General features: G+C 36.2%; 1 protein-coding gene across 3 annotated transcripts in view; it reads right to left on the bottom strand.

Moving 5' to 3' along the window:
- bel (ATP-dependent RNA helicase bel) overlaps positions 1–17,006 on the bottom strand; it is a 136,652-nt gene that overhangs the window by 17,281 nt on the left and 102,365 nt on the right. For 2 of the 3 annotated variants that reach the window (XM_081769361.1, XM_081769359.1), the window contains exon 14: positions 16,878–16,981. In XM_081769361.1, the coding sequence (XP_081625487.1) occupies positions 16,878–16,981 (104 nt within the window). Of the gene's footprint in view, positions 1–651; positions 971–16,877; positions 16,982–17,006 lie in introns of those variants that run through there. The other variant, XM_081769362.1, reaches the window with a different exon arrangement.

Raw genomic sequence — 17,006 nt, forward strand, 5'->3', positions numbered from 1 at the left:
GCGTAATTTTATCGTATCTTTAAAATATATATTATATAATTAGCAGTTCGTATACAATGGGGGCGCAGGTTTAAAGACTGTCTTCCTCAGATGTAAAACGGGACATTTCAATCACATCAATCCAACAGATAGAACTGAATATATTTCTTCAAGCCTTCAATAAAGGCTTTGAAAAACTTCAGAACATCTTACAATGATTAAAAAACAGAAGAGGAAAGACTAGTTATTTTATTTTATTAATACTAGCACCTAAATACTCAAATTATAAACATTTTAACTAAAATGTTGAATGAACTTCCTGTTTCAAGCGAACAGTATTGTCTTGGGTAAAATTTTCATAGACGGAAATACAGCAGAAGTAGTAATTTTCTAAAAGTTCCCGATTTCTATTTCATACAAGTAACTTTTAGAATGAGAAGCAAGAACTAATTTGAAATTATATATACACAAATTCATGAACTATTTCCCATAATTCACTTTTAAATCAGATCACTAATAGTATAAATCTACGACATTAACAGCAAATCTACTTCAAACTTACCTATAATCATTAATTTCGTCGCTCTAGAAACTAATATTCTACAATCATTTATGCAACACTAATAAACACGACCAATTTAGATCACACACACTTGAAATAAGATCAGTTAATTAATCTTCACTTCATCGAATTTTATTTCCTTATTTACATCATACGGAAAGTATTGGAAACTTATGACTCAAATTTTGAACTCTCGAAAGTTTAATTTTTAATTTAGTACGGTAATTAACAAATTTTATACAGAATTCTTTATTAGTCGTCTGTCTTAAAGTTTCACTCTCGAAGAAAATGCTGTACCTTCTAAAGTCTATTTCGACTGCACTTCAAATGAACTTTTGCAGCAATGGAGAGAATTTTATACTTAGGAACTCGGAACACACGTAAGGTTTGGAGATGGCAGCATGTTTCCGAGAGAAAATTCTTCAAGAACTAACAAAAAATAGAAAGGACAGACATAAGAATTTAATATGGAAAGAGTTCCTTACGTATGCACTTAACCAATGTTAATGTGGTTTAACGCTTTTTTAAGAGACTACTGCCTACAGTACTTAATGTTACTTATGATGTGAAGTAATCTATATTTCAAGGGGATAGAACTTTTAAGTTAATAATTTGCAATATCAGATATGTTTGCGAAAATAGTGCGTTTTGCACGCATGCATACACACAATATTTTAACTAACCTGATGAGCCAGGTATTTCTATTCGAATATATATATATATATATATATCTGCGTGACCGCGATCTTATCACTACTCCAATAACAGTTCTAACAAACATATTGCTACACTCATTCTATAAGATATTTACTGTTATACATTTCCCGTTCCTATTTCCAATAAGAGACCCGACTAGAAACATTCGAAGCTGGTGAAGTGTTGCTGATCCAGGTTATACTTCTTAAATTTTATAAACATTTTTAAACCGTGTACAACATTTGTATACTTTACTTTTATTCCTGCTTTATTAGCTAGCATTTACCCACTTTTTTTTTTTTTTTTTACTTTTTAAACTATATACTACCGCTTTTCCGTTATTTCTTTCCAATTTGTGTACTTTGTAACCATACCTTTACCAACCACTTTCTCTCCAAAAAATTCTCACGCTTTCGTACTTGAATGTCATTACCATACATGACAGCATTCTCGTAAGTAGATATTTAGAATTACTAGTGATGTATCACGAGTTCCGGCTGAAGTTCGTCGGACAGGAAGATTCAACTGAGTGATGTCAATGCATTCAATCCCAACGCCATTGTTTCTTGGTTTAGTGATACATATAGAAAATAATCCAAACAATCTGCATCCCTTCATTATCCTGCGTTATACAGTTACGGAAAACTATTCAAAATAGTTCAGTTCTGATTGCCATTTCTTGCTGACGGATGTACAAAGACGTTATAAATAAAAGTTATTCGCTGAACAGAAGTAATTTCCAACGAAATTTTCGATTGACTAAACAGACTTGGAAATTATTTATATGGTATGCAAAATCACTGAATTCTATGTAGGCAATCGAAAGTTATATAGAGAACTTGTTTTTGTATAACGGATAATTTCTGATTGATTACGTGATTTGTACGCACGAAAATAGTTACGCAAGGATAAAGAATGTTTCACATCTATCACTGTCACGTTTTATAAACAGTATGTCAACTATAGCACGCTAATACAATCGATGTTAGACCATACTGTATGTAGTAACAATAATTACAAGCTATTTTCCAGTTTCAAAGTAAATTCTCATATTTCTTCTCTACCTGGAAAAGAGAGCTTGTCTTAACTCTCAGGAAACATGGACAACGAGATCAATGTTTCTCAAAATTATATTTTACTTTCTTACAAGATTATTTGTTCTGTATATTCACAGATGTGGAATAATCTATTGTTTGAATTAATATACTTATTTTGCTTCTTACTGCTTCAATAAAAATAGAACACACTCTACCTGGTATGCACGTGTTAGAATGATTTTTCGTCGCTAGCACAAGCATCAATTCTCGTAACTAGTTTTTACCACGAATATTACATTAAATTTATTTACGTATGTCTAAATGAACCTTATATATGAAATGTATCAATCTTAGTTATTTTTCTCACAATTTTAAGCAGCTACTTAGCTCGATCTCGTGAAAGCTTGAACAAAAGAGACCATCGTGCTTTATTTTTGGTTCTACAGAATGTTATTCCGAGAATGTTTGACCAAATTAGATTCCTTTCTTTCGCGTGCAGAATGAATTCGCCCGACCTTGGTAAAGCGAAAATGCTATCAAAACCGAGTCGTTCTGGAGAATGTTATTTTCTATTTTACAATACAAATCTTAGTGTTTCAATGATCAAAAACTGGTGCAAGAGAAAAGAGAGATTGTCTAATCGAGAATATAACCGCGAAGTATATGGATTCCGTGATCCCAGCATTAGGTTCAACAACGGGTCGGGAACAGCCGTGCACATAATCCACCATCAGCCTGTAGGCCGAACTTCGCAGAATGGGCATGCAAGAAAAGCCCCCGACCCATAGACAGATCGCAAATCGTCTAAATGTGTCTTTGAAAACTGCACAAGCAGCATATGGCAAATCAAAGGTGGCGGTACGTGGCTTCACTGGATGAGGAGTGGATCTACCTTCCGACTGAACCAAACCAACAACCATCATGCAGAGCTATATAGGCACGAAACGCATCACAAAGTGGATCTGGGCGTGTAAAGAAGCTTTCTCGAAAGGGTTCCTATTGTTGGCTGCTGTTACCGAGGCAAAGTCAGGTTGGCAGAGCGAGGAATTGGAAATTTTCTACGAGCAGGAGCTGCCAGAAATGTACAGGAACGAGATCAACATGATCTGCATCCATCAGGGCAAATATTCACGATATGTCTTAAGATCGTCCCTCGAATTCTACGACGGTATGAAGGAGAGTGCTGGAATATAGGTCATATTTCAACGGAAGTCTTCAGACTAGTCCAATGGACTTTTGGGATTTGGACTGCTTAAAATAGGTCTGTAACAACTGTGAACAAATTTTGGGACAAGGAAAAGACCAAGATCATCATCTCATTTCTTCAACGGAGCCTTCTGCATTGGAAACTAAGTTACCGAGCCATCGTTTTGAACTAGAGAGAGAGATACCAAGCACTGCCACATCTAGCGTTATGGATTTTCACAGCACGTATAATACGGCCTCTCAGGGTTCCCACTCAAACTATAAATCGAACCCACGGCTTTTACAGTTTTCACGGTCGGAAACTTTACAAAATAACCTTTACTGACCGCACAGTAACAAAAAATGCTTAATGTAAGACTGAAGTGCAGGCGGAACCCAAGACGCAGCGCGACGGAATAACTAAATTTGCCCTCGCTGAACCATACGATGTCAATCTTAGAAGTTAAGAAATGGGAAAACACTAAAATTTAGAATTTCTTAATTTTCTAGGTTTGATAATGAAAATGAAATTAAGTTTTACGTCCCACGGTTATGCCGGTTAGGCTAAAGGAGACTGTGATTATGAGAAACGAATGAAATGGTGGAATGAAGAGTGGGAGGAACCGGGAGAACCTCGAGAAAACCCACGAGCACGGTGTTTGTCCACCACAAAGTCCACACGATGCGAGCTGGGATCGAACCAGGGACCCCAAGCACCGGAGGTGAACGCTCTACCACTGAGACACTGCACCCCCAATAGGTTTGATGAAATATACTGTTATTCCACATCTCTTTATGGCTTGCAAAAATACACGGTTGGGTGGATACTTTCACATATATAGGGTTCATTATGAAAGTAATGAGCATTGCTTTAGAAAAACTGTTTTACTGCTCCGATTGTTACAAATCTTTAAAATTCCTCAAAATACGCTCCTTCTGCATTGATACACTTCTGGAGACGTGTTTTCCACGCCTGGAAAGCATCTTTAAAGTCCTCGGCTGGAATGGCTTTTAAAAACCTTATAACATGGGCTTGAATGTTCTGCACGGAGTCCCAATGTTTTCCTTGGTGTCTCTTCAAACGGGGAAACAAAAAAGTTACTAGGAGCCAGGTCAGGACTATAGGGGGGGGACCACTGGGGTTCTGCTCCGGGCCAGGAAGTCGACGACGGTGAAGGCGGTGTGACTTGGTGCATTGTCGTGGTGGAGTTTCATTGAGTTTTTGCTGTCACTTCGAACGCAGGCGACCCTGCGTTTCAGTCTCTTGAGCACTTCTAGATAAAATCCTGCGTTGACAGGTTGTCCTGGTGGCACAAACTCGAAATGGATGATTCCTCGAACGTCGAAAAAGACAATGAGCATGGTTTTGATTCGGGATTTGCTCATGCGCGCCTTTTTGGGGCGGGGGGATGATGAGGTGTGCCACTCCGCACTCTGCTTTTGGATTCTGGATCGTATTCGAACATCCAGGATTCGTCTCCAGTTACGACTGAGTCTAAAAAGTCCGGATCTCACTCACACAATGCCAACAACTCCTTGCAGCGCAAAACTCGAAGTTCTTTTTGTTCGTTCGTCAACACATTCGGCACAAGCTTCGCACAGACCTTTCGCATTTGCAGGTCCTCGGTCACTATCCCATGTACCTCAAATGTTGACATGTTCAGGGTGTCCGCGATTTGTTGACTGCTCACACGCCGGTCTGAGCGCAACACTTCACGCACACAGTTAACGTTGTCGTCGGTCCTGGCCGTTATTGGGCGTCCAGAACGGGGCTCGTCGGCGACCTCCTCCCGACCCTCCTTGAACGACTTGTGCCATTTTCCGACCTGGGATCTTGACAAACACTCCTGCTTGTAGGCCTCTTTCAGCATCTGGTGTTTCCGTAGCATTCTTACCCAACTTGACGCAAAATTTTATAGCGTAGCGTTGTTCGAGCGAACCCGCCATCGCGCCGTGTTACAACTTGTAAAAACGTGCTTCACGCGGATCGACATCCACACGCTGTCACTGCTCGCAGCAGACTGACTCCGGGCGCATTTAGAAGGACAGACCACCCACTACTTTTTCCGCGCCGGCAGTGCGCGCTGCGGTGGATTGTTAAGTCAGGGTAGCATCATGCTCATTACTTTCATAATGAACCCTATATATATATATATATATATATATATATATTTGGTCTAGGAATTAATTCGTGCGGTTTTTAATAAAAATTGAAGCTTTATTTCAAAAACAAAGTAAATGAATACGTTAACAAAAATATTGTCCATCGCTAGCCACTACTTTCTCCCATCTTTCAGGCAATTTACGGATTCCGTGTCGAAAGAATTCCTCATCTTTTGACGCAATCTAATCAAAGATCCATTTTTCGATATTTTCTGAAGAAGTGAACCGCTGTCCAATCAAATCGTTATTCATGCAATCGATCAAGTAGTAGTCAGACGGAGCAGTGTCTGGTGAATATCGCGGGTGGAGTAACACTTTCCATCCGACATTTTCCAAATAGGTTTTGACCGGTTTTGCGACATGTGGGCGAGCGTTATCATCTTGATAAATAAGTTTATTATGCCTGTTATTCCATTCTGGTCGTTTTCAGGCCAGAGCTTGCTTCAAACGCATTAATTGTTGTCGATAGCGGTGTCCATTAATAGTTTCACCAAGTTTCAGAAGTTCATAGTACACCACACGTTTCAAATCCCACCATATATACAGCATAACCTTTGCACAATGAATATCTCGTTTCGGTTGTGAAGGACCTGGTTCACCTTGCTTCACCCAGGCCTTTTTTCGTTTAGGATTCTCGTAATGAATCCACTTCTCATCACCAGTTACAATTCGATGCAAAAATCCCTTCCTTTTCTGTCTTTGAAGCAGCAATTCGCAAACGGTTTTTCTTCTTTCAACGTCTTTCTTTTCAATTCATGTGAAACCCAATAAGACATCTTTTGAATCATTCCTATGGCTTTGAGACGTTTGGAAACTGTTGTTTGCTCAACTCCAAATGCTTCTGCAAGTTCGTCCTGCGTTTGACACGAATCCTGATCAAGCAATGCTCTCAATTCTTCATCTTAAAATTCTTTTGGCTGTCCAAATTGCTTTTGGTCTTCCAAGCTGAAATCACCACCTTTAAACCGTGCAAACCACTTCTGACACGTTCGCTCAGCTAGAGCATGGTCACCAAACACTTCCACTAAAATATGACGACTTGCGGTAGCACTTTTCTTCATGTTAAAGCAATGAAGAATAACTCCCCGCAAAAACACTTTATCAGGCACAAAATGCGCCATTTTCAGTTGAAGAAAAAATGTTGTTTCCGCTTCAAGCAACTGACATATACTAAACAAGATGCTCAATGACAGTAGTTTTCAACGCATGTTTGGATCAACGAAACTATGGGACAATAAGCTAGTTATGTCATCTTTTGTAAAACCGCACGAATTAATTCCTAGACCAAATATATATATATATAAGGAACTTTGCTAAACGAACTATTTTATAACATATCCCTTGCCAAATAGCTGGGTAAGGAAAACCAGAGACTGGGAAAAAATGTGAGGCTGTACTTCTTGAAGTTACCCTCCTGTAACAGACAATTCACCTTACCAATTTTTCGTCGATTTTACGAGTGTCTATGATTCGGTTAAAACAAGAGGCAATTTCGAAAGTGTAAAAGCTTTTTCAAGCCAGCCATCTTGGGTGAGGTATTCCTAATTTACATTAGGCAAATGCCGGGATGGTACCTCACCCTTCCCCATTCCTTTCTTTCTTTCTTCCTTTTCCTTAAATAGTGTCATCGCCGAGGAATGTTATTCCTTATATGAGACGGGCTAACATGTCATAGATGCCGATAGCCCGGAAATCTAATTCCTAATCCTTAACCACACACTTATGTCTTACCTACAATATTACGGAACTTTTTTTTTTTTTTTTTTTTTTTTTTTTTTTCAAGCCATTGCGAAGGCTCTTACAAACTTATCTTTTGCCTTCATCACTACTGCATAAAAGTAGTTAGCTTGATCCTTCAATGCTGATCTGTTGCTATTTCTATTTTTCATAATGTATTTCGTAATACTATCACGACATTTGTCTGGTGTGAATGATGAAAACCCAAGAAAACCACATGCAGGATGACTAGCCTGAAAAAACTTTTACACTTTTTCGATCGACTGCTCCCACCGGTAATCGAACTGCTCGCACCAAAGGCGACAGCGATCAGAGACTACGCTACGCACAGCCACGCTAAACATATTGTGACAAGCACACATCATATTAATCTAAATTTCGTGAACAATAATGGCAACGTAGATAAAATGAATAAATACTTAAACGTAGTTGTAAATATGAGAAAAGTCAACAAAAATGATAAATAGTGAAAGGATGTATGTTACTAGTCCATACGAATCTTTTATCGTCCTACCTAATGTGGCCAAATTTAAAGAAAATATTCAGAAGTTTAATTGCTTCGGCATTGCTAACGTAAATGTTTAATTTTTTTTTTTACAATGATCATATTACTTCGACTCATTCCAACCTAAAAATGTGAAAGCTAATCGCTGACGAACAGAAGCAGGGATAATAATAATACCACACGAGACAAGACAAACGGATGAATAGATAAATGCAAAATACTTAAAAAAAAATCAAACGGATAAAATCAAGATATTATAGAATATATCAATCGTATAAAACAGAGTACCGGGTTAAGTCGGGAAGTCCCTTTGGTACATTGCGGAGAGAAACAACAATCTTAACAGCGTTTAATTTAGTACAAAAATTATTAATTAAATTACATATATATTTCGAGATCAAAGAGCTACCGATAGAAGATCAACTTACGAAGCCAGGGAATAATACATAAGTTAAAACACGCTATTAAATGTATCACAAATAGATAGTTACATATAAAACAATCAGTACCTTTGAAACTGTATGTCATTATCTCGAGTTCGAAAAACAGAAAATCCAAAGCTGAGTTTCCTACTCTCGTAACTTTAATATTCCAGATATTATCTACGGATTTTTGTATGTTATCAAGTGAATTTTGGGTTATACTTCATCATACAAGGAAATGTACATACGCTTTGTCAGAAACTAAGGAAAACATTTCTGTTCATGAAGTTGCAAGCCACTGCGGATTTCAGATTTTTTTTCTTTCTTTAAAAGGGAGTTTGGCTGAATGCGAAAGAATATTCTCCTTTGCCCCACATCGAGATAAATTATTACATTAATATACCATAACAAAGAAATTAAAAAATACAACCACAAAGCAGTGAAAACAATCACATGCACTATAAAATATTATTGTGTTCTTAGCGTGTGTGGTTGTTTTCACTATTTTTTGATAAAAAAAACACTGATAAAGGGCCAGCTGCAGAGACAAGCGTCTCTACAATGTGAAACAAGTGTCTATCAGTCTGGTTATTGGTTAACGTGTTTATTTAGACATCGTCTCTGCAACTCACCCTTATAACGAACATGCAATAATTTACAATACTTCACATTTATCTAATCTGGAGGACATATGATTTTACTGGTTGAAGCTGGACAGAAGGTCACCTATTACCTTGCTTCAGTATTATGAAACAAACTATGACCACTTTTTATTTTTTTTATTTTTGGTCGAAATTTTATCAAATTTGAAGTAATAGGTGATCATTTTATCATCACATCACTTATTAATCGATTAGTTTACCTCACAACTGAACGAGTTAACGCGCTTACTGAGAAGATTTCAAGATAGTGTGTTGTGAAAACTGTGACAATGCATACTATCAATGGTTTACGTCATTGGAGCGACGTGTAAGAATGCGCTGTTCTTCAATGCTAAGGCATATTTAGATATGATCAAAACAAAATATTGGATCTGCAAACAATATGAGTATACTGTTTTAAACATGCCGGCACTCGGTTAAGTACAAGTTGACGACTGAATTCTGAGTTCTCTCTCTTCCACCAGTGAGGCTACATGAGACGTGGGATCCGAACCACATGAGCTTCCGCCCGGAATCGAATCTAAGTCTCCCACGTCTAAGGCGTATGCACTAACCGCTTAGTCACGAGGGAGCTCACAGAAAGTAGTATACGATATCAACACGAATAATACCACTAATTTTCATCGAAACTCTCTCAAAAGTGGAGCCATGTAACACATCACTACACATGTTTCTCAGTTTTTTTGGGACTGATTTCAAGTTTTGTAACACCTACTGTCCCTATACATGTAACATGCAGTGTTTTCAGGGATCCTCAAGAAGTGCTGAGAGTCCACATAAGCTACAAACTTGGCAATAATTTAAGCAGAATATTAACAAGACAGATTCCTCTATCAATGGTATAATCCGAAAAATGATACCATTGATATTATGCCATACCATATTACAACTTTCACCGTTGAAGCTGAAAGTGTAGATTTCCCATACATATTATAAAAAGTATTGTGTCTGATTCGAAGATTACATTCAATTTCATAAGTGTGTGTGTGTTTCGCAAACGTACTTAATTTAAAAAAAAATCACTGAAGTGTGAGATAAAATGATCAACCTGTATTAGCGTGTAATGAAGATTAAAAGATTTTTGTTTCAAATAGTACTATGCTCAAGCCAATGTGAACTGTCGAATGACTGAACCAATAAACAATAACCGTATTATTTCGTACACTCATTACAAAGTATAATGTAGCTTATCGAAGATTATGCAGTACGTCAGCGGAAGTGGATACCCGCCAAAGGATTTATTACCGTATGGTACGTAAAGAATTGTAATCGCGTTGTTTGTTGTTATAACACACTACTCACCGCATAACTCGTGCTGAAGTGTCTTATAAAAATCAGGAATCCACTTTCGCTGGTACTTCAGAGACTAAAATTAGTAAATTATTAAGTATGTCCAAGGACTCTCAACTAAGTTCCGCCAAGTTCGACAGAAATTTAAAATTCTGACCTGAAAAATGTAAAATGTTTACCATTCGAGACTATAACACTGTAGGTAGAATATTTTAATGATATACCCAATATTCACCTATGATGAAACTGGACGTCTGAATTAAAAGACCAAGACTGGTAGTTCGTTTCCACCATCCGCACAAAAAAGACACCGTTCTAATAAACTTAAAACCACTGTTTGAATATATCGGAACAAGTTCTGTAAATTCTCAAGGTAGCAGCAAAAGTTACGGAAAAGAATTCTGACTTTGCCCGATTTTCCGGAATATATATATTTTAAATTTCCCCTGATGTGTAATTACCCATACAGACTATTGATGTTCATGCTGATGGAAAACCAAGATCAAAAAGCACAACAACGATGATACATAATATATTTTTCAGAGATTAACTAGAAAAATGAATAATATAAAAATAAATACAAAGTATTTTATTATAAATTTAGAAAATACTTATCTAATAAAAATTCCTGCACAACGGAAGAACTTAAACATCTTTCCTTAAACTTTAATCTATAACTTTCGTTACATGAGAGCTTGGTCACACAGGAAAAAATCATAGCAAGATACTCACCGGAAAAGGGTGAGTGTATGTATATAAAACTGGGTGTTCTAAATTAACGACATATCTTTTGACAAAAAAAATCAAGAGCATTATGTTACTCATTTCACTTCTCGAAACGCATTACTTCCTCATCAATATTGCGCATGTTAGATTACTTTAATCTTCGAACCTTCAAGATTGTTCAGAATATCTTTCTGTATTTAATTCTTTACTCTACCTCTCATCGCTAATTTGTTGCTTCTGCAAAACTAGTACGAGTATTTGGTGCATTATCTTATGAATAGTTCAAGGTCACCAGAAGAAGGTACTGAATGTTACGCAACTCTTAGTGCTACTTAAGTTTCTTTTAAATTATCTGCTACGCATTGTTTACTGATTAAAGATGCTCTTTCTAGATTTGAGTTTAATGAGAACATAAAAACCACTTTACTCTGAAGTATCGAAAGTCCTTACCAAAAGTCATCCAAATACTGATCAGTCATAGAATACCGACTCAATTGTTTTACAATTTGATTTGAATGAAACTAAGCTCAGGGAGTCTGCCAAAGTTTGGAACTTTTCCGTACTGATTATCGAATTTCGTGTCCTGTATAAATATCGAAAAATTCTGTATTACACTATATCAGAGTGTCTACTGAAATTCTAAACTGAAATTTTGTGACCCTTTCTTTCCCAAACCATAAAATTTAGTAACATTCTCAAGAGCAAATTTGGGTGCGAATTGGGCCGAATTTTCATGCATGCGGTACAAGCGTGCTTTGCTTGCGATTTGGTAGCGTCTAAAGCCGAAATTTTCCTGCCTATACTTATATTTTCACAGATAATAATAATAATAAAATAAATAAATAAATAAAAATCTGAGACCCAAAAGCTAAATTTCTTGACTTTTATAAGAGTTTTCTGATTTCGTGACTTTCATAACATGTCACCGATAGACACCCTGTATATTCAATTTATATATTTCACAACACCTTTCCTACGATCTGATCTTAAGATGTTACCTTAAGTAACTTTCTCGTTCACACTCATATCACCACATATAACACGTAATTAATAAAATAATAAAAATCTAACATGGATGCAGCTGCTTTTGAGCTGAAGCAATTTTCTTTGCCAAGTAGTTCAGTACACTTTTTCCAGGTACTAATTTTCTTCCTATGTTATAAATTCTGTCTCGCTGCTCCTCTTTCTCGTTCCCAAAGCTTCCTTTCGTTGCGAGGATGATGGCCATACAGCCGTTAAGAGACCCCAAATGAACATATTGCTTAGCTTTGAAATTCTTCACGAAGACTTTCAACGAAACATTTTTTCACAGTGAATCCTCTTTCAATGGGTGCATTTCCATGAAACATGTACAGAATCTTCATGGTAAATTTCAGCACGGTACTAAACTTTGAATGAATTGAAACCAATCTTTGTCCCCCCCCCCCCAATCAAGATCTCTTTTTTGATGGAATACTTACTTGGATAAATTTTAAGATAATAGATTTTTACTTGATCTGCTTCTGAGGAAGAAATTCAGTTCGTAGAAATGAGTTCCTCTAAAGTTAGTCACTCGACAATTGCTTAATACTGGATTAAGTATGACTGTTAGTGCTCAACACGTAATTTTATTAAGTACAGGACTTCTTTTACTAATCAGCTTATCAGATATAGCAATCAAAGCAGTCCCTGTACTCGTCTCAACGAAATTTGTTTTTCATACCTATAAATGCTGATCTTCCTCCAAATCCTACGAAATATCTTTCACTGGTAGAAAGTTAGCTGCATTCCTAAAGTCTCTAATCTATTGAAAGTATCTGTGCAGGATTTTTAACAGCTTTTACAACTTCGCTGTTCAGAAATTGCTTGCCATTATTTCTAAGTATTGAATACAATTTAATGTACAAGAATGGCATCAAATATTTGTCCGCCTGGAAGGAAGAAGAAAACTCCACAGCCACCAACAGAAGAAATAATTTAGCCATTCAAGATTTTTCATAAAATAGATCAAAATTGAGAAGTTATTGCTTAGAATCAATATATTTTTCAAATAGAGTATGATATGTAGCGCTCTTTCGATTACATTTATATCCATAACCTATTTAACTGAACAAATTTTCAGAGGAAACATACAAAGCTTTACTGCAACCGTTTACATAGGAAATCTTTGTAAACTCGTTAATTCTCCACGCAGATAAGTTGAGTGCTGTTTTGTAGCTACTGTGTACAAACCAACGAGCGCTTGGTTGGATGTTAGAATTTCGTAGTCTTCATTTAATTCTAATGACACCAATTAATTATATGAAATCGCTTAAGAACCTGATCATTTGGACCATCAGTTGCAATTTGCAATATACAATGGTTTCAACAGATCGGATACACTTGAAGGCTCAAAAATACTGATGTAAAGAAATAAGTTGATATTTTCTAAACTGAAGTATTCCAGTACCAAACGAGAATATCCATTTGCTCCATTTGACTCACCTTATTCAAAATTTTATCGAACAAAAATAGATGTACACTCATGTCCCAAATTATTGTCGCATATCTATAAATATGTGTTGTAGGAATATAATTTGATAACGAATTCGTCCGGTATTTCTTATAATGTTAGTATGTGTATATAATCGGCAAAGACATGTAAGTGGTAAATTTCAAGTCAAAACAACAGTAAATAATAAAACGAAAATAAATCTTTATTTATCAACATTTTGTTTTACTCATTCTAATTTTCGCATTTATCATTCTTTTCCCATGAAATTTACCACAAATATACATTTCCCGATTATGCACATAGTATCAGTATTAAAAGTACCCCGCAAAATCATCAAATTATACTCTTACAAGAAGACAGTTATAGATATGCGCCAATTATTTTGAACATGAGTGTACATAGTTCTTTAACTAGAGAATCTTAAAGTGCAAAGTTATCATGTACGAAAGTGTCTTTTTTGCATGTACTTTGATTAATGTCCCTATTTTAAAATTTTAGTGAATAACAGAAGAATACACAAAATGTACAAAGTTAGCCACATAGTTTCTACAGAAAGCTAAACTAAGAATTGCTTTCAAGATCATTCATATAATGTATAAATGTGGATGCCCAACAAACGTCATGAACTCCGCATCCAAATTTCTAGTATATAAGGAAAGTTTGGAAACCGTTATCAGTTTATTCAATAGGCTTCTGTAAATGCTAGTTGGCTCACTTTCAAAGTTTTTTTTAACTAAGAATTCCCGCAAACTACTTTGTTTCGTCCCTGAACTCTTATCCACTTGCATCGTAGAATCCACAATTGATCACGTGATATCACCAGAAACCCCAATTCTGTATAGATGAGGAACAAATAGGATGGAAATAGAAGTCGGAAAATACTGTTTCGTTTTCTTGATTCACAAAGGTATAATTGTTCTTCAAAATGAAAAGGACGTGACCATGTGCACATGCTTTTTATCATCCATGTGACTTGCTACCGCTTGCCGCCCTCAAGCAGAAAATTTGTCATTTGGTATTTTCCAAAACCATCATAAAGAATAATCAGAAAGTACTGAACGTGGTCTTGAAACACTTGGAAACTAACATGGTTTGTGTCTGCATAAGAACACTGAATACAACGAACACCAAACACTATAGCTACACCTTTTCACTTTCTACCCTGCCTCTACAACCTGAAAGATGTTGCTAAGCATTCCCTCCGATCGGCGTTATATACAATATGCTGTCGTAAAAGCATGTTACTGACGATACCATTAAATATTTTTCTTTCATCACGCACACGCCGCCTCGATTCTTTGCATCAAATTTGCATTCTTTGCAACACATTTTTCCTTTTTGGGACACAACAATGCTGAAACGCGTAGACTAAATACAAAAACTGGCTAAGTTTCTAAGGTAAGAAATGAAAATGCGGAACGCACTTCAATAAACGATAAGGCATACACACTCATTCTCAGGTTGATACTTATTCATTTGGAATTAATTGTAATAATGTCTTTATTACTTTATATTAACTATTAGTTTAGCACATTTAAGTATTACAAAATTCTATTTTCCAGCAACAAATACTACCGCGAAAGTAAACAATCTCTTGCCAGAAAGCGAGCAAAGAACAACTTGTTCCTGAGAAAATTAAAATCGTGTCTCGGAGCACTATACACACAAGTGAAAGTCAATCATTGCAAATTTGTAGTTTCACAATTCCCGAACGCACCTTACAGTTACTGAAAGACGAAAACTAATTGCTTAACATTATACTTCACATTACAGCATTAGTTTAATGTCTCACAGACGAGATAGTATTGAGTCAGTGATGTACGAACGAAACGAATTTGAATAGGGCGAAACGGAAGAACCCCGAGAAAAACTGTTTATTTACCAGAAAAACCATGGTTCGAACGTAGGAACTTGACCTAAGAAGTAAACACACTACCGACTACTACACCGAATTTGTATTAGGGTTATTATGAACATGCACAATATGTCCAACCCTTTAATCTGAAATACGATCAATCACTTCGTTCTGCCCTTCAATTAATGTAATACGCAAGAAACTTATTTGCTTTCAGTTTCAAAACTCAATGATTCTGAAGGAAAACAAAATACAGAAAAACAACTCGGGATGAAATCTGAACTAGAAAGAAAGAAAAAATGAAATTGTGTGCGCGTCGAAAATGAATTTCCCATGCGGTAGTTGATCCAACTGGATGTTGTAGATGATTCACCAACATGATATTTTACTGCACAAGTGAAAGATAATGCACACAGCTACAGAACGTTAAGTTTGTTACACATCATTAGTGGTATCAATAGGTAAGTGTCCACGTTTGAAGTTGCCAATTAAAAAATACGCACTCAACCACGTCTGAAATAGTCTTAAAATTTTCATTTCAAATGTTTTTAAAATCTTTCTTTGCAAATGAATTCCCTGACTTAGCAGGATTCCCTAACGTTTTCAGGTTTTCCAGGTTTGTTGTAACCCTAGTGGTTCTGTCACGAGACCTTTTGATGTTTTGAACGTTCTGGAAATATGTTAATTTGACAGCAATCTTCTGCTTCGATGACAACACGAAGTCGAGATTTAAAGTATAACGAGGAACTCCCAACAAATTTACTCTTTGGTAAGAAATTATTTGACAGTTTACAATGAATGTGAAAATCTTATCGTGGATTATTTTATAAGCCAAATTGACGAAAATTCATAAAACGGTCACTATGTAACACATTAGCAGTTACAAGCAATGACCAATATGTATGATACGAATTTATTACCAATAAGCTGCTCCGATCGAAAATCTGATTTTGTTATTTTTATTTATTTCGTTTTCGGATCTACTTAAAAGAGGTACAGCCATAATGTAAAAATCGCGTTTCAGGGCGGCAATAAAATTTCACGCCACCGTGCTCATCGGCCGAATCATGCGCCTCAAATCTTTTCCTTATTTAGGAGCCTTTCTCTATTACTATTTTATAATTATCTTAATCGTCTGTGACCACACGTCTTGCTATTGACCCTGCACTTCTGGAATGGCGATGTTTCGTTGTCCCGTCACTCTCTCTCGCTCATTCCCAAACCAAACAGAGCATTATGACTTACTTGCGAGCTTTATATTCATACGTGTTTTCGGTACGAATTAAATTGAGAGTCCTTGCACATATACATATCCTACCGCAGACAGCCACAAAAACATACTCTCTATCAAGATAATTAAAAAGCTTTCAACAAAACTCAGTATCTAACATTATAAATTAAAAAAATAAATAAATTATAATTTATTAATCTACAGGATGGTATTTTGATTATAACTCAACACAAAATGCAGTTTGAGTGCAACTGACATACAATGTAACTTATGAGTCAGCAGACTATATAATAAACAACCTTAGGACAGTTTATTAACCTGTTATAGGAACAATATTAGAAAATTTAAACTCACCCTGATGACCTCCATATGATCCGTAGTTGTTATTACGAGCAGTAGCAGGTTGGCTGCCCCGTCCTTGTTGACGATAATCACGAGCTCCAAATCCTCCACTAAATCTGCAAACCGAACATTGTATAAGTC

Source organism: Thermobia domestica, chromosome 8 (genome assembly GCF_964235325.1).
Source record: "Thermobia domestica chromosome 8, izTheDome1.hap1.1, whole genome shotgun sequence".
In the NCBI taxonomy this organism is placed as follows: domain Eukaryota; kingdom Metazoa; phylum Arthropoda; class Insecta; order Zygentoma; family Lepismatidae; genus Thermobia; species Thermobia domestica.